This window comes from Cryptotermes secundus, unplaced genomic scaffold (genome assembly GCF_002891405.2).
Source record: "Cryptotermes secundus unplaced genomic scaffold, Csec_1.0 scaffold238, whole genome shotgun sequence".
Taxonomy (NCBI): domain Eukaryota; kingdom Metazoa; phylum Arthropoda; class Insecta; order Blattodea; family Kalotermitidae; genus Cryptotermes; species Cryptotermes secundus.
In genome coordinates, this window is record NW_019728500.1 from 1,951,301 (window position 1) to 1,970,432 (window position 19,132).

Below are 19,132 nucleotides of genomic sequence, written 5' to 3' on the forward strand. Positions count from 1 at the left end.
CGTCGTCGTCGGCAAAACAACCCTTTTTTGAGCCATAGCCTCCGTTACAAGATTATGCCAGACTCCAGCCAGTTTCCACTTCTCTGGATTTCGCAACAGTAATTTTTTTACAGAGCTAGGCCGTTATCATTGCGTCCTACCCCCAGTCTAGCGATAACGTTCTATATTCGTATTCGGGAGATGTTCGCTTCGAATCTCGGCTTTGACATCGGCTATCTCGACTGAGAATTTCTGTGATTTTCCGCAGCTCCCCCGGGCAGAGAAATTATGGAATAGTAACGCGACTAGGTCACGACTGCTTTATTCCAAATCCTAGCATATCCTAGATACTGACAGAATTGTAAAATAAACAAAGAAATATGTGCCCCATAAATTTGTTAGTTGTTAAGCAAGTTTACGCTTCGGATAGATTTCTAGTTCGGTCTGCTTGCGTGCACATACATACAACAGTCTCTCTTTTTTTTTATCCCTGCGCCCTGATACTTATAGGAGCAAATAATCAATATGTACCGAGGAGCTTGTCAAAAATCGCGTATCTGCCGGTATGTTTCGACAAACAAAACTCCGTGGCCTGTAGTCCGCAAGCGAACTATACCGACCGAGCGACAGCCGCTTGTCGGCGAAGTTAGTGGCAATTTTTGCACTTTCTACTCTAAGGCTGAAATGTAACTGGAAAACACATTTTTCTTTAAGACAAGTACCGCATAAATACACACATATGCGTCCACACAAACACACGTACACAAACGTGGAAAACAGAATAGGACGAAGTCTCGCCAGTTACCTTTGTAGCTGAATGAAAGTTAGAATTGACGCTTGCCACAGATTTGTTACTCTGAGAAGACTTCTTTCTGAAGTCAATGGGAACTTGGAGCAGCCGCCCGAGGTTCGTCATCATGATACTGTCCCGTGAACTGAATGTCGCCCTGTTCTGCTCCCGTATTTACGCATGTTTTTACCTTGCCCTGCCGTTTGTGCAAGTACCGCCTTTATATTGATTTGACGTCATATCAGGTCAACGATTTCCGTCACAAAACACAGGAACTGCCCTCAATTACTACCTGGAGACTGTGATGCCCAGTGGAACTTCCAAAACTTTTATCAGACAAGCACACGTTTCGTTTATTTACTGCGGTTTATCATGTGGGCTTTCGGGAGTGATTCAAGGTGGTTCCAGCACCTGAACATGAGATGTACGGCGACAAGTGTTACGAGTCTCAGTAAAAAGCATCGCATATGTGACTGGCTGTTTCACCATGCAGCAGTAACATATTTTGATATTCTTTCAACCCATAAAGAACTCCGCAGTCGACGACAGGCAAAATTCGATATATCTGTTATCAAATCGTTTTCTTGCCTCCTTCGCATGAAACTAATTGAGAATATATGCTACAAGCCGGGAGGTCGCGGGTTCAAGTCCCGATGAGGTTATTGGATTTTTTCAATTGACCTAACCCTTCCGGCCGCACTATGGCCCTGGGGTCGATTCAGTCTCTAACAGAAATGAGTACCAGGAATTAATTAAATAATTTTCCTGGGGAGTAAAGTGCGGCCGGCGCGTAAGGCTGACAACTTTACCGTCATCTTTGAGCCGATTGTCTAGATAATGTGGGACCCTCAATGTCTCACAACCCTATGGGCCTTCACGGCCTATTACAGGGATAGCTTTACTTTAATGGTGAGAATATTGTCGCAGTTTTTCATCTTTACGAGTGATGGACAGATTTCGAATAAAGCAGATACTGAGATATCCACATGAACACTGCTTAATCCATTTGATCTGTATAGGTCTAATCACCAATTTCTATAAGATTAAAATAAAAACATATCCAATATTCTCTAAAATTATAGAAACACTTGAATAAATATATATAGCATAAATGCTTGACTTTTATTCCAACTATTTGGTGAGATATATAACACAATACATTAACAAGTAACTGCTTTGGGTGGGGCAAAGTTGGTGCTCTAAACTTGTGTTCAGAAGGTACTAGGTTCGAATTTCGGGTGACTTTGGCTCTTCTGACTGAAGTTCTCCGTGTTTCTTCTCATTCTCTTCAAGCAATTTCCAGGATAGTACATCGATTAGACCACGATTCGATCCTTCCAAATCCTTGCCAATTCATCAATAATCCTGTCATTTGACACTATAGATAGTGTCGTGAAATAATCAACAAAAATGGAACTGTTAATTATATTACATTGATTACGGAGTTCAGTGGCCTTCCTGACTGATATATGGTGAGTGTGGTGTAGAGGTTTGTCCGTTAAGAATCAAATTCAATAACAAATCAACAGTAAGATAAGGTAAAGTTTTCCCTCTACTTAACTAATTAAGCACTACGCCATGAAGGAGTATGGGGGAGTGGATGTATAGATCCACAAGAAATCAACAGTACGCACATGATATATTTACTCTCATAATATATTCTGTTGTCATTGGTAATAATAATCTGTGGGTGATAGTGTCCATGATGAACCTTTGACTCTGTTTTACAGTTTCTGAATCATACAGACAGTCCCTACTCCTTGGGGGGACGGATCAGCCCGCCGCAAAGCCGCTGCATGCTCAAGGCAACACAAATGCAGAAGAAACGTACATGCCTCGAATGGGATTCGAACCAACGACCCAAATATTTGAGTGGGAGAAGACAATTCGTGCCTTAAACAGATCGGTCAAAGTAATAGGCTTCTGTCGCCATTATTATCGTTTATTCCCGGAGTTTTTTCAAGGTTACACGCTCTTCCTTATTGGCCTCCCGTTCTCGACAAGTAACATTCAATGTCTTTGAAAAGAAATTATTTACTGGAGTTAATGAACTGCCTAAACAAATCTATTCATAATAAATAAACGGCTTTTTTCTATTCTAAATTGAGTATATAATTTCATGTTTTAGTCACACTGAAATAATTTGTGAACACCTTTCAGTTGTTCTCAGGAGTATAACCTATTTTTTAATTCCCCTTCAAATTCTTATAGTTTTTAGCAGACTATATATATGGCCCAATGTTCCTATGTACATATACAGTACGTAGTACATGCATACGTATACGTACATACTGTATTACGACATGCATAAATACTTAGTATGTGTACAAATTTAAGGGATATACCGTGATAATTCTGGCGAGTTAATTCCATGTCATTTAAATTATATATATATATATATATCTTGAGGTTTGAAACAATAAAGGAAGTTTGTACTTAATAATTACGGAGAACTATTTCTGAAAGTGAAACATTCTTACAACACAATTCTACATGACGCCAGCAGAGTCACCAAGCGGTAGATTTGTAAATACATTGTGGACGATGTGTACGAGGGTCCATCTAACGGAAGCACATTTCCCTGTTATCACGCCATTGCTGGCGTCAGTATTGTTTTCGGACGGTTTGTTTAGTCAGATTGCATAACATAAGAAATTTACTTGTGAATTATAATGTAACAAACTAATTTTATATATCATATGCCTTTTGAAAGACACAAAAGTATTACTGGATCGAGTATGTTGGACGGGGACGGATGAGTATATTTGAATCCGTAATAGTATGTTGGCAATAGGCGTATACGCGGGTCTATTTAGAATACGTAAACAAAAAAGATAGATGCTGAAAATTCAGATTGCCAAAATGCTATTCATTCAGTCGACTCATTTAATCTGCAGGTAAGATTCTTATTTATAAATTAACCATTAACATCGAAGATCACTCTTAAAATACAAACTCAGCCATACTACCATTTAAATACTCAATTTTGTGTAAAATTTCAAATAGTGTGTGTAGCAGAAATGTGTTATTTCAAACAAACGTTTATTCTCTTCACAGACTTTGATAATGTGACAAAATGGAAGTTCTGGGCACAGCATCTCATGCAGAATTCAATAATTTCTACACCTCTACTACCCGCGAATTACCATCTAAAGGTAGCGAAACAGCCCGAGAAGGCGGTGATGATTTCTGCAATAAATCACAGGGCAATGTTGGGCCTATTCCAGAACAGTCTTGGGTGGAATCAGCGGAACGCACACCTCGAACTAATGTGTTATATGCAGAGGAAACTACAGAAAAGAATGCTAAAGATGAGCGTAAGATTTTCATATACAATGTGTTTTAAATATATAACAGCTACAAGTCTGGATTTATGAAACCAAATGTCAGACTAACTGAAGTTCAGTCATAATACAGCATAAGTGCAGAATTGTTATTTATTTAAGGGCCTTGTAACTAATTTATTGCTTGCTTTATTTGGCAGGGGATCAGTATCACATACAATATCTTATGACAAAATTGCCTGTACTAGCAGAACAGTTCCATGTGCATCGGAAAGTAGGAGAGGGCACATTTAGCTCAGTGTTCCTTGGTACGCTTAGGAATTTAGATCCAAATAGTAAGCATATTCCTCGTCAGTTTGCCATCAAACATCTGGTACCAACATCTTTACCATCACGTACTGAACGGGAGCTGCAGTGCTTGCAGGATATAGGGTAAGTAATAATGGCACATCACTGCTTGAACTTGTTCAGCCTTTTCATACTCACAGCATACTTACTCTGAAAACCTCATTTGTCTGAATCACTAAATCATCCAAAGAGCACAAAACTCTTGTACAGGCACATAGTTTTCAAAATAGTTGCTACAAGTGCCATCATCAGTAGTAGGATTACATTGTATTTAAAGACAGAGTACCTATGAGCATTTGAGTGTGAAACGTTTAAATATTATTCAGTAATAAAAATCAGATGTACAAAGTTATAAAACAATGAGTTTTTGTTTTGGCAGCAAAAGTGTTATTGTCAAATTTATGTATGGTCTTTACCTCCCATTAATTTACATCATGATGCAAAGGGCTAAGAACATGTGGTGAATTGATAATCTATCTAGAAGTGGTTTTTGTATTTCAGCATCGTGTTGCACATCTTTAATTCAATGTCTATATATTTAGTCCGTCAGTAATGCAACAATCATTAAAATATTCACTGTTTATCACTAACACAACATGTTTCGGCAACAGACGACCATCCTCAGGTGTTTTGATGCGTCTAAACTGTTACACTGCTTTGATGCGCGCTAAAATTGTGTGTTGCAGTCCACTTTAAATTAGATGAATAATTACTTAAAATTCATTAACATTTTTCTATTAAAAACTTTCGTGAAGTCAAATTCCACCTTGTAAGGGGCGTCTTCCACTTGATTAAAGCTATGTGATGCGTGTATTCCAGACAGTTTGTTTTAGCAGCTACATCTGTGATCTGCAATATGCCCCTTGCTTGTGTGTTGTTCCCTCAAGCATCGTGTGGTTTTCACTAGTTTTTCACAGTATGTGATATATGACCCTAATTGAACAGATACAACAATAAAATTAAATAACTTTGAATGACCAGAATTCTAAGACATAACTTTACAAATCACAAACAGGAATTTCCAAGCACCTGAAACAAGTGTGTATTCTTGTTCTAGCCCATTTGAATATTTCATATGTATTCTTGCTTGAAAATTTTGAGGTTAGTTGTAATTTTAATATGCTTGGTTATAAGTTGAAAATTGTCTTGTTACATTTAATGCGAGAATCACACATTTTGTGTGGTAATGGATCTCTAAAAAAATGTTTACTTCTATTGATATCTTTTTCCCCCTGTAGAATATAAAACAAGAACTAATACCGAAACTGAATGAAATTCATATTTAAGTTTGTTTGATGACAGTACTCAGTGAACTGTTGCAGCTGGGCACATGGAATCTGATATGAGATAAATTATAGACATGCTTACACAGTCAATGAACAGTCAATGAAAAGGTAAACCTATCCTTGTAACAGGTCTTGGAGGCCAGTAGGTTTGTGAGATGTCGAGGTTTCACATTTTCTAGACAGTCTGCTCACAGATGGTGGTAAGTTTGTCAACCTTATGCACTGACCACCCTTTACCCCCAGGAAGATTTCTGGTGCTCATTTCTGTTAGATGCTGAGTTGACCCAAGGACCGTAGTGTGGCTGGAGGGATTGGGTAAATTGAAAAACCCAGTGACATCATCAGGAATTGAACCTATGGTCTGGCTTGTAGCATAGTGCCTCAACCAACTACGCTACCATGTGCTCCCACATTTGATGTATACAATTTTTTAATATCTTAAAAATTAGAAATATGGCAATGGTATAAAGCTTTTGAGGTTTCCATAATTTATTCCAGCCATCTTACAGTGCATACACTCATCCACCTCACTCTTCACTCCTTTACTACATGTTTCAGCACAAAGGTGCCATCTTCTGGTGCTTTTCAATTTATGTTAAACTACTTCACTGCATGCCTTGCCGTCTTCATACTATAATAACTAAAATATATGTTCATCATATATATTGATAAATATTAAATATTAAAAATATTAAAACTGTTCAGGATTTTTTATCCCTACGTCGCATCTCAATACGCGAGTCACACCTATCCTCTTCTATTGGAGCACTCTTCCTACTTTCGTGTGTGTATTGTGCTTTGTGTTGTGTCTTGCTTCTGTGACTGCGTGTGTTATACATAACACACGCAGTCACAGGAGCAATATTTTTAATATTTAATATTTATCGATACATATGATGAACATATATTTTAGTTATTTTAGTATGAAGACGGCAAGGCATGCAGTGAAGTAGTTTAACATAAATCGAAAAGCACCTGAAGATGGCACCTTTGTGCCGAAACATGTAGTGCAGGATTGAAGAGTGAGGTGGATGAGTGTATGGACTGTAAGACGGCTGGAATAAATCATGGACATAAATCAGTGCAACAGGACGCTAAAATATAACATTACTTTTGAGGTTTATCTGATGATGTTATAGTAGTGATATCTGTACTAATGGAAATTATGCACAAAAATGGTTTAATAGATGTATAATTGTTAATTTATGAATCCATGTGTAAATAGGTGTAAGTATTTGAAAGAAAATATGCCTAAGAATTACTTATATTCCTGACACATAGTTTATAATCTTCTGTTGCGTGACCTGTGTTCCAGAGGCTCAGACAATGTGATTGGTATTGACTTATGTTTGCGCCAGGATGACTGTGTGGTGTTCATCATGCCATATCTCCCTCACAAGAGGTTCAGTGTAAGTTTTTACAGCTATATAAATTCTATAATTTCTTTCCCTATTGCAGAATTCTGTTTCCATGTGTAGAGTGCAGTCGTTTGTAAGACTTTATAGAGGCTGTTATCATTTTGGCTGGAGTTTGAAGGTTATTTGAAGGGTAACTTAAAAAGTTTTAAATTCAGAAACCAAGGGAGGAATATAGATTTTGTGTGAAGGCCATACCATAGCTCAAGTGGTTAGTCGCTGGCTTCCCACCGCGGTGGCCCGGGTTTGATACCAGGTCTGGTCAAGTGGGATTTGTGGTGGGGCAGGTTTTCTCTGAGTACTTCGGTTTCCCCTGCCATTCTTCATTCCACCAATTGCTCCACAATTACTCTCACCTATCATCTGGGGCTGGTACAATAGGCCAGAAGTGGCCGCAGTACAAGGGACTTAGTCCCACCCCACTAGCATTAAAAAAAATTAGATTTTGTGTGTGTGAGTACAAGGTTCTTAAGAGAATATTTTGACTAAGGAGGAAATATCATCTGGGGCTGGTACAATAGGCCAGAAGTGGCCGCAGTACAAGGGACTTAGTCCCACCCCACTAGCATTAAAAAAAATTAGATTTTATGTGTATGAGTACAAGGTTCTTAAGAGAATATTTGGACCAAGGAGGAAGAAAGTAACAGGAACCTGGAGCAAACCGCTTGGGGAGGATTTTCATAAATTCTGTCTTCACTGAACATTACTTGGTTGATAAAATGAAGGAGAATGAGATGGGCAGTACATGTAGCATATCTGTAGAGATGAGAAATTTACATACAGTTTTAGTTGGAATTACTGAAAGGACACAGGGGACTTTGAAGTTGTGGTTATAGAATTAAAGAAATAGGGTGGCAGAGTTTTGAGTGGGTTGTTATGGCTCAGGATAGGGATCTGTGGTGGGCTGTTGGAAGCACAATATTTTGCTTGCTGGTTCTATAAAATTCAGAGACTTTCTCATGTGGGTGAATGGCTGTTAGCTTCTTAAGAAGGTTTACAATATTATATTTAAGCATCCTGTTGCACTCTACACGATAAATGATACAAACTCCATCCCAAGTGCAAACAATATATATTATATGTGTTTGATCTTGCTCTCTTATACACTACATGTTTCGGCCTCTAACGGCCATCATCAGGTGTATACTCTTACGTTGCTGCCACACTGAACCCAGTCTAAAATTTAACATTTATAAAACACATTGTTATTTTCTTCATTATTATCAACATCTACCTCGTTGATATCTGTCTGGTATGTAGATTATTTTGCACATGTCAATTTTGATTTTCCTGTAGTAGCACTATAAAATCTTTAGTTATAATTTTAAAATCCTTTAAAATTTTATAGTGCTACTACAGGAAAATTTAAAATTTAGAGAAAATTTTAAAGGATTTTAAAATTATAACTAAAGATTTTATAGTGCTACTACAGGAAAATCAAAATTGACGTGTGCAAAATAACCTACATACCAAACAGATATCAACGAGGTAGATGTTGATAATAACGAAGAAAATAACAATGTGTTTTATAAATGTTAAATTTTAGACTGGGTTCAGTGTGGCAGCAACGTAAGAGTATACACCTGATGATGGCCGTTAGAGGCCGAAACATGTAGTGTATAAGAGAGCAAGATCAAAGACATATAATATATATTGTTTGCGCTTGGGACGGAGTTTGTATCATTTATTCTTAAGAAGGGTTCTGTTCCACGGAGGTGCAGGTGTAGGTGGCTGTTAATAATATTATACAACACGAAAACAAAAATCAAACACACATGACAATGAACAACAACATAAAACAAAGTGGGTCATATTTACATATAGTACAAAAGAGGTGAGAAAAATTACAAAACTTTTCAAAGACACACAGATAAAAGTAGCATTCCGCACACGAAACACAATAGAAAACATACTCAAACAAAAACCACAATTAGACAAATACAATAAAAGTGGCATATACCAAATGAAATGTGTGGATTGCCCTTTGAAATACATTGGACAAACGGGCAGAACATTTAACACTAGATATAAAGAACATATACATGATATTAGGAATAATGATAGCAATTCCGGGTACTCAAATCACATACTAAATACAGGACATGCATACGGAACAATAACAGAGATAATGGAAGTTATAACAACGGGAAAGAAGGGCAGACATTTGAATACATTAGAGAAATACCATATATATAAAATAAGTAAGAAAGGCCTACACATGAATGATACACACATAGAAACACACAATCCCATATTTCAAACGATACACGAAATCTATACAGACTAATGGTACCTTTCTCTCCCCACTACCCATTCCCCCCCTTACACTCACCAACATAAAACTCAGCACACAGTACATCAGACAGCACACGTAGTAAAGAATAGCAGCGGCACGCACACAGAAAGACTACACAAGGTAAGTACAAATAACAATATAAACACATAAGAAAACATCACATACATAAGATAATAATACGAATATATTTGTATATTACAGATAACACCTATACAGTGTGGTAACAAGAACTAGCCGCTGCAGCACTTTAAACATAGGGCGAATAACCCTAACATTTTTAAAATTTTAAAATTTAGGAAAGAATTTTAAAGGTTTTTAAAATTAGAACTAAAGATTTTATTATAGTGCTATTACAACAAAGTCAAAATTAACGTGTGTAAAATAAAATAATCTACAAACCAGACAGTTATCAACGCAGTAGAAGTTGCTAATAACAAGGAAAGTGTTTTTAAATGTTAAATTTTGAGCTGGGTGCAGTGTGACAGCGACATGAGTGTTATACACCTGATGATGGCCGTCTGAGGCCGAAACATGTAGTGTAGGGGAACAAGATCAAAGACACAAAATATATTGTTTGCACTTGAGACGGAATTTGTATCATTATATCATTTATCGTGGCTGTTAATGTTACGTTTGGTCAGCTGATATCGAAGTTTTTATGATCAGTTTAAATTTGAACTGAAACTAATTGCCTTTATATTCTGCATATCAATATTTTAAAGCCCTTATTTAGTTGAAGCCCCTTTAATGTTTTTTTTTCTTCTTTCCATTTCCAAGTCAAAAACCCCAGCATTAAATTTGTTCTGAATTAAGATTGTCCTCATTTTAATGTTCAAATCTACTGTTCCAGAAAGGACCTTTTAAATTATGATTTCATTTTAATCTGATTTTTAATGTGCAAATACAGCATTGAATTTTGACAAGGACTTAAAATATTGATTTCTTATGCAGCAGCAGCAGCAGCACTTGAGTTGCACAGGGCTGGGTGACAAATTGCCTGATATGTTGTGTTTGTTTTATAGGACTATGTTCAAGATATGAGCATAGCAGAGACGCGTAATTATATGCTGAATTTGTTTATTGCCCTACGTAGAGTTCACTCCTTCAACATAATTCACCGAGATATCAAGCCTAGCAACTTCCTATATGATCGTGAAAATAAGAAGTAAGTATGGCTTTATCTCTGATGCTGATGCTTTTCCTTTTAACACATTCATGTGGGAAGGCAATTTCTTGCTTCTATGGCTCCTTTATCAGTCAGTGGGCGCCTCAGAGACTGATGTTTACATTATACCAGGTTTGGAATCTTTTCTTAAATTTATATAATGACAAATGTTAATAGCTGAAGCTATATAGATGTGTTAGGTATGTGACATGCAAGAAATTGTCTCAATAAGTAAAAACAGGAACCAAATGGATTTGAGGTTCTCATGTCAGTGACTATGATTAGTAGTATCTCCTAATATGTGAAACTGTGTAGTGTGGTAGAAGTGAACAACATTCCTGCAAACATTAATAATACTCTTCAAACGGAAAGTAAATTTGAAAAGATAGAAGAGTTGTTTCACTTGCCTGAGTCTGATAGAAGGGCAAGTTCTCAAGACATCTTCCCCTAGCCACTCCCCCCTCATAACCTTACCAACTGTATGAGCTATACAGCATCAAATGATACAATGATTCATGAGTGATAATTGGAAGGGCTGTAGAAGGAAGTTGTTGTAGCCTGTTTTGGATACTTTCTCAGAATTTGTCAGGAGTGGCTAAAGAACACCATAAAGGACTTGTTGAAATAGTGAATCTGTCACCAAGTTTTTGAAACTGGGATCTTGAAAATACTATGATATGACAACTGAAAGGCCAAAATAATGGAGCCAGAAGAGAGCCGTTGCTAGGCAACGGCTCACTAAACAACTGCATGCATGAACAAGCACACAGGTCATCACTAGGCAGCAGTCCACTTACATATCATACTTTCGAAGCGTAGGATTAATAAAGGGTTAATCCAAAGGGAAGCACAATAGATCATTGAAGGTCACAGCGTAAGTGCCGGATTTTATAGCCCAACCCTTACACATACTTACATACATGTCACACAACAATGGAGGAACTGTTGGCAGCCGTGTTTTGTATAGAACGAGCCAGTCAGTCGCTGTCATGAGTTAGTTGTGACAGTCGCCATCCAGCAGGGACCTGAGTATGGAAGCAGAGGAATACCCATCGTTGGGATCCATTACCTAGCAATGCCTGATGAAGACACAGAAGACTTTATGTGTGTTGCAGTGTGTGTATATCTGTGGAAATCTTAGAGTTACCTTTAGTTACAAGTTAGAAGTGTTCAGTAAACCCACTTACCAATCCAAACCATTGTCTACAATACAAAGCAGGGGAACTAACTACTTGTTTGTGATAGTTTTTCAACCTATGCATGAATTAATTGTAGCCAGAGAATAATTTTAGATTAATTCATATCTCTCATAAGGAAGTGGTGTCACAGTGAACAGTAGTAAAAATGAACTTATTTTGTCTACACTGTGATATCTTACAGTTATGACAGTAGATCTGTGGCTAATGAGCCCAGAATTATGTGTATGTTAACTAAATACTTATATGGTCTTTCTCTCGTTACAGATTTTTATTGGTTGACTTTGGTCTAGCCCAGTGTGTAACAACTGATCTTCCAATGACTGATACTCATTCAGAACCAACGTTATGTCCACAAAAAAGAAAACGTGAAGAGGTAAATATAAATAGAGGAGTGTCATTTAATGCTTTCCTCCTATGCCTGAGATTGGTCATTTACTGGGGCTTTGTCCAGGTTACCATATCCAATCAAGGTCAGACAGTAACATGGCTTGACAAGATGGATGTGTGTACATTATTTGCTATTCATTTCTTTACAGTGAAATGCTGAAAAATACTGGTGTTCTAAAAGAAATAGCTAGGCTGGGAGGTAATATTCCACAAAAAAATAAATAAAGCATTTATTTCATAATTAGGATATTCTCAACGAACACTAATTATATTAGTTTAAGACCAGATAATTTGAATTTTAAATATAAAAAGAAAATGTTAAAATTCACATGTACAGTATGTAAAAAAATGTCTATGGAGTATATAATTTGTGTGAAAATATGTTATTACAGTGCTGTTTTTCCTTTTTTTTTTTTTTGGCAGAATCATGTCTGCAGTTACAATTGGAGGGATTTTCATGGTTTTGTTTTTTTTATGGGATTAAAAAAAGGCAACAAAATGGCACTGCTGTAATGTGCCTGAGTTGTGTCAGTAAGTCAGTTTTGAATATTGTCCACACTCAGAATTTTAATGGCATTTTCTCAAGCCTTTGGCGATATTGCAAGTAGGACCTTGAAATAGACTTCCATCCTTACTATTTTGACATACATGTTGACACTAAGTACCCTCTTAATTGTTTGAGTATTATTTTATATCCTGTGAATCAGCTGACAATAAAAACAAATTAATGAAGGAAATTGTGTTGTGTGTGTTCTGTAGAATATTTACTGGGTCCAAAAGTATGGCAGCATGAATGTGAAGATATTCTGTTAAGCAGACGACAAGAGTCTTACATATATTTTTGTTTTGATTTTATTTGGTTCCTGTTTGACTTCCTAGTGATCTGTAATGACATAGTTTAAATGTTGTGCTCTGTTAGGAAGACAAGAGCTTGAGCAGTTCTAAATGCATGGACACTCCAGTCATCCAGAAACGTAAGCGACTGGCTCTTCAGCCACGGACAAACGAGAGCAACATAGCAAACATTTCCAAGAATGACACGCCGCATAGCTACAGTTTTTCGGAAGCAACAGGTAGCAATAGGAAGTGTGGGCCTGAGAATGATATTCATAAACTGGGCTTGTCTCCTTCAAGAAATAAGGTAAGCATAATACAGTGAAATTCCTATATAATGAATCTCAATGGGAATGGTTTGTATTACCCTAAGTAGGGATTTATGCAGAAATTATACAATATTATATTTAAGCATCCTGTTGCACTTTATACGATGTATGATATAACTCCGTCCTAAGTGCAAACTATATTTATAGGTCTTTTGTTTTGTTCTTCTTTATACACTACATGTTTCTGAGGATTAAGAAGTTAGAATTAGTATAAGGTATAATTTCTTTCTTTTTGTTCTTCTTTATACACTACATGTTTCTGAGGATTAAGAAGTTAGAATTAGTATAAGGTATAATTTCTTTCTTTTTGTTCTTCTTTATACACTACATGTTTCAGCCCCAAACAGCCGTTTGGGGCTGAAAATGGTTGGTTGTACAAAATATTGCTACATGCATAAAGTATGCATTTCTTAAAGTGTATAATGTTTATTTAAAAGAATTTTGATACAGTGTGTATTTAAAAAAAAAGTGCATGAAAAAAATGAATTATGACTACTTTGTGCAGTGTTGTCTGTAATATGATAGTGTTGCAACAGTATATTTATGTTGACGGCAAGTGAGCAACAGGCTCAGCGAGGCAGCAAATCACACCATGTTTAGAAGGTACAATACATACACTCTGGTTTTACTTATAATATGCTCTGTGCAAATAAAATAAAATAAAGAAGATTTGTAAACCCATGTGAATAAGTTTATTTAGAGATGTATACTCTTTAGAGCAGTTTCTTGTTCTGTATGGTATGAAACAAATGGTATGTGTTCTGGTCTTGTGGGTTATGGTGTGATGTAATGTTGTAGGTTGGTACCTACTGTATGTTTCTGAGGATCATGTCTTATCCATCTTCATCCTGAAGTTGAAGCCATATCTTATGAAATGTTAATATTCTCCTACCAGAGTACATGGTGTCATAAACCAGAAGACTATAATATGAACCTGCATCACTGAAATCTTAGAATCGAAGAAATGGTTAAATTTCTCATTACCAGGTTCTTCATACAAAGAATGAGAACACACCGCCACACAGCAGAAAGACCCCACGACACAAGGTTCTGCAGAACGAAGGAATTCGCTCTCCACTGCAAGATGGTGACATCAGTATGAAGCATAACACCATCAAGAAGAAGTTGTTCCCTGCTGGCTCACCAAAGATCTCCAGTGGCACCCATTTGGATGGACCTAAGTTTCAGACTTTGGCTCCACAGACACCCAATGGCCCCAGCTTTGTACGGGTGCAAAATTCACAGGTACAGCTAATTTTTAAATATGGTTTCGTTGTTTATGGTGTTAGAATTTGTTTCATACCATGAAAGCAGAGTAGAATGTTCTGTGAAAGTAAAAAAAAAAAAATTAATTCGCAATATGTTACTTCAGTTTATTGTATTTCTGTCATTTCTGTAAATATTGATTTTTTTGGGGGGTGAGAAAGCTGTAGGAAATTCTGTCTGAAAAACCTAAAGGAAAGGATATATTGGAAGACCTAGGTGTGGATAATATTAAAATGGATCTTAATGAAATAGGGTGGGAGCATGTGGAATTGCATTTGCTTGGCTTGTGATAAGGACATTGGTCAGGGACAACGTATTTATCTCTTTCCTCATAGCATCCATACTGGTTCTGAGGCCCACCCAACATCCTATACCATACTGGCATAAAGCAGTCAGGGCATGAAACTGACTCCTCACTTCCTCCTAATGCCGAGGTCAAGATTGGTGTAGCTATATCTGCATTCCCTCATCTGTCTTTATGTCATAGTGTTTAATTAATTAAGCACAGGGATAACTTCACCTTTACCTTAAGGACCAGTGGTGGGTTTTTGTAAATGTGATAATGAACACTCAGATACCAGAAGAGGCAGAGAATTTCTCGACATTTTCAAGAAGGACTCTGCCTCATGAAGTTAGTTGTTTAGTTATATTATTGTAACATATTTTTTTATGTTTTGAGATACACTGTTTTAGGTTAAATCTCATCTAGTAAATCCACCGTTATCTTCGCAACACCAACAACAACAGAAAAAGCTTGTGTTTTCGAAGCCATCGCCTGTAACCCAGGTGCATTCTAAGATGCCAATGACCCGACAGTGCCACTGTTATGGAAAGCCACGAGTTTGCTCTGTGTGTATGGCTCGCAAAGTGCAGGCAGCTCCGAGAGCAGGCACTCCAGGTTTTCGACCCCCTGAAGTACTCCTCAAGTATCCTCTACAGACAACAGGTAATGAATGTTATGTGGGCGGCATTATGATCTGAATATCTGTCGGTATGGTGTTTATTGTTGATAAGATACTGTCAGATTTTAATGACAGGCATCCGTTGGTGCTAAGTGCTTGATGTCGTGTTTTAAAATTGAAATTGTTTTTTCTATAAATCTAATAGGGTAAATTTACTAAAACTCATTTATTCATAAAGATATCCATCTTGAGAGTGTATTATATATACCATCTAAGTGTTTCGTAGCAAAATACTACAGCTTTTCTTAGAAATAGTTATGAAATGGAACCATCTGATGTGTGAAGTTTCATTTTGAGTGAAAAACGACTGTCTCATGGCCATTAGATGAAGTTTGCTCTCTCAACTTATTGTGTATACTCTGCGAAGCAATGCAAAATTTCAATGTCTCTTGAGGTCGTGTTTGAATCAGATTTTGTGCACAGTGAATTTGTGAAATGTAGAGGGCCTGATGTTGGATTGTTTTTGCAGCTGTTGATATGTGGGCTGCTGGAATCATCCTGCTTTGTATTCTCAGCGGTTGCTATCCTTTCTTCCGTTCACCCGATGATCTGAGTGCGCTGGCAGAGATCATGACATTGTTTGGTACAGAGAGAATAAAGAAACTAGCTGTCAAGCTGGGTGAGTTACTGCTGCAGCATGCTACCCACTTAAAACGACAAGCCATTGAAAGTATACATTGTACACCTAAACAGGCATGTTCAGCAGAAGGAATTGTAAGTGAAATAGACTGTAATGAATTCTTCTGTTATAATAATTACTGGGTTTTTGAACTTTGTCCATCATTTGGTATTTTAAAGAGCACTAAAGAACAAATGTGTTCGAAAGTGGATCTGTTTCCCGCCTCAGATGAGGAAGTGGGAGACACCTATTCTGATGGGTCCGATAGAGCTAACCTCATTTGCTGGACAGTGAGGACAGAAGCAGATCCATTTTCTGAATTGTTGTGTTCATTAGTGTTCTTTAGAATACTGGATGTTGAACAAAATTAAAAAAAAAAACCCAGTAGTTCTGAGTGTTACACACCATCATCAGAACCCTTTAGAATCTAATTTCATTCACATGCCTCTCTTGATTATTAGGTGTTGCTACTTAACTGAAATTCGATGCATTCGCTACGTCAGGTGTAAGGGAGGAGTGGTTCATGCCCAGTCATACCAGTCAGAAAGAGCTAGTCTTGGTCACTGGAGCAGTGCAGCTCTTTCTAATTTATAATACAAGAAATTGTTGAATCGTAAAGGAATTTCTTACATCAGTGTGAAATGTGCTTGTATGTTGGAAGACACCATTTTCAACTGTACTGCAATATTAAGTAAAATGGTTTCTGGAAACATCTGGGCATAGATGAGACCTCCAGTTGGATCCAACCAGCAGTATGTTTAAGTCTTATTGGAAGGAAGCCGTCTACTGGTGAAAACAACACAGTGTGCCACAAACACATACAGAACAACATCAAAGAACCCTTTTCTCGAGAACGACAAGGCAGCACATTTTCGGCCACCATCAAGAGAAATAATAAGAAAGACGACACGAACCAACTTGGTTTATAAATTCCAATATAATTTTAACAAACCAATTACAAATATTTTAATGTATTGTAACAGCCGCTGTAGTTGTAAAAACTTTAGATTTTATACCCAATTATATATTATTAATATTATATGTATATATTTTAACATTCAGAACATTTATTGTAATAGTAATTTCCAACTGTATTGATGTAAAGATGTCCCTCTGATGATGGTCTCTGAAGACCGAAACATGTAAGGGCATAAATAATTGAAATAAGAAAAATCTTCACCAGTCACACCAGGGAACTATTTAACTTTTCATGAAGGTGGTAACGAGGCTGTAAATGAAATCATGGATCTGTCTGTGTATGTATTGCCAAATTTATATACAGGGCTACTATAAATGATTCATTCGTTTTTAAAACGCTATATTTTCCAAAGTACTATACGTACAGAATGATTGATAGATAAAAAGAACCGTAAACTCACCAAGTTTGTATTATATGCACCAGCTGGCATCACGAGTTCAGTGCCTTTACAAAATGGCAACAAAGCAAGAAAAGAGTTTTTGTTTGTTGGAATATGCGAGATATTCGTCTGTTATAGCAGTGCAACGTGCATTCAAAAGAGAGTACGGAAAAGAACCGCCATGTAAACAAAGCATTTTGCGGTGGTATCGACAATTTAAGGACACTCTGGATTGGGCATTTTGGTGAGGATGACATACCTCTGTTCACTTGGCCCCCCAGATCACCTGTTCTAACGCCTTGTGACTTCTTCCTTTGGGGGCACATTAAGGATCGTGTTTATGTACCCCCACTGCCAAGAACACTAGTAGAGCTGAGGGAACGCATCGATGCTGCAGTGATGACCATTGACAGGATGATGCTACAAAATGTGTGGAACGAGCTCATCTACCACCTCGACGTGTGTCGTGTGACCCAAGGGGCACACATAGAACATTTGTAGACTATGAAGAAAACTTGGTGAGTTTATGGTTCTTTTTATATATCAATCATATTTGTACGTATAATGCTTTGGAAAATATAACGTTTTAAAAACGAATGAATCATTTATATTAGCCCTGTATTAACAACAGTCCTACCCTCCAGTAACCAGGGCTTATGCAGGAGGTATCATGCGTATAGACCTCTTATGTAAACTGGCAGTACTGTTTCTGTTTCATTCAGGCCGCTTGGTAACGTGCAGTGTGGAGAAGAAAGCAATGAATCTGAGGAAGCTCTGTGAGCGTTTGCGTCGCCACCGAAAGGCGGGACGACCAGGTATACCTCCAGGGACCCCTGTCTGTTCAGAGTGCATGCAGGTTATAGATGAGTTGAATGGATGTCTGTGCCTTTCACCCAGTGATTCTTATGAGTCACCACAATCTTCAAACAACAACAACTGTGATTTGGAGATGGAATATCCGAGCTCTGCATACCATCTTCTGGAACGACTTCTGGATCTGAACCCTGAAACGAGGATTACAGCATCAGAAGCTTTGGAACATCCATTTGTTAAAGGCTGGTAATGTTGTAGTTTCATAAACAGAGTAAGTATAAGTAGAAGTTTAGTTGGGTAATTTACTATTATGTCTCAGAACAGTAATGGAGGTACAGTGTATTTCAGTGAAACGAGTCTTGTTGTTGCAGTTGGTATATCAGAACTGGAATGTTTCATATTGAAAAGTGATTGGTTAAGAAATGCATATATGAAACAGTAATGGCAGATTGCTACAGAATTTTGTTTTAGTTTTTAACATTTCATAAGAGCTATTTATTTCTTGAAAGCTAATGTGTGAAATTGAAATGTGTTGATGAAGCAGAGATTGAAAGGCAGTTTCTCCACCCAGTGGACTTCATCCAGAGCTGGTACATGCAGATGCAAGGAAAGATAAATGATATTTTATATTAATTTGATTTGTCTCATTCTGGTCCATCACACTATTAATTACAAAGTGGATAATTTTCAGTCCAGTTTAACATACAAGTTTACAACATTTCAGTCTTTATTCACCTTACATGTTTCGATTCAAAAGAATCATCCTCAGAGGCGCACCACTACGATCAGGAAACACTGTCAC

General features: G+C 37.2%; 2 protein-coding genes across 2 annotated transcripts in view; one reads left to right on the forward strand and one right to left on the reverse strand.

The window, feature by feature from the left end:
* The window catches only part of LOC111865182 (annexin-B12), a 17,633-nt gene extending 16,729 nt beyond the window's left edge, over positions 1–904 (reverse strand). The window contains exon 1 of the mRNA XM_023852989.2: positions 785–904. Within this exon, the coding sequence (XP_023708757.2) occupies positions 785–898 (114 nt within the window). The 5' untranslated portion in view covers positions 899–904. The remainder of the gene's footprint in view (positions 1–784) is intronic.
* Positions 905–3,574: 2,670 nt separating this feature from the next.
* On the forward strand, positions 3,575–19,005 carry LOC111865207 (cell division cycle 7-related protein kinase). Its single transcript, XM_023853059.2, has 11 exons — positions 3,575–3,666; positions 3,827–4,086; positions 4,254–4,485; positions 7,003–7,096; positions 10,421–10,563; positions 12,027–12,135; positions 13,069–13,290; positions 14,300–14,557; positions 15,272–15,524; positions 16,010–16,159; positions 18,240–19,005. Exons 2-11 carry the CDS (start codon positions 3,846–3,848, stop codon positions 18,578–18,580), a joined length of 2,043 nt encoding a protein of 680 aa, XP_023708827.1. The 5' UTR covers positions 3,575–3,666; positions 3,827–3,845; the 3' UTR covers positions 18,581–19,005.
* Positions 19,006–19,132: the final 127 nt, after the last annotated feature.

Excerpts from the sequence above, each read along its gene's own strand:
- LOC111865207 (XM_023853059.2), top strand. The coding sequence starts at position 3,846 with ATGGAAGTTCTGGGCACAGCATCTCATGCAGAATTCAATAATTTCTAC. Across the intron at positions 10,564-12,026 it reads TATGATCGTGAAAATAAGAA|ATTTTTATTGGTTGACTTTG; the intron begins GTAAGTATGGCT and ends CTCTCGTTACAG. Across the intron at positions 14,558-15,271 it reads TACGGGTGCAAAATTCACAG|GTTAAATCTCATCTAGTAAA; the intron begins GTACAGCTAATT and ends ACACTGTTTTAG.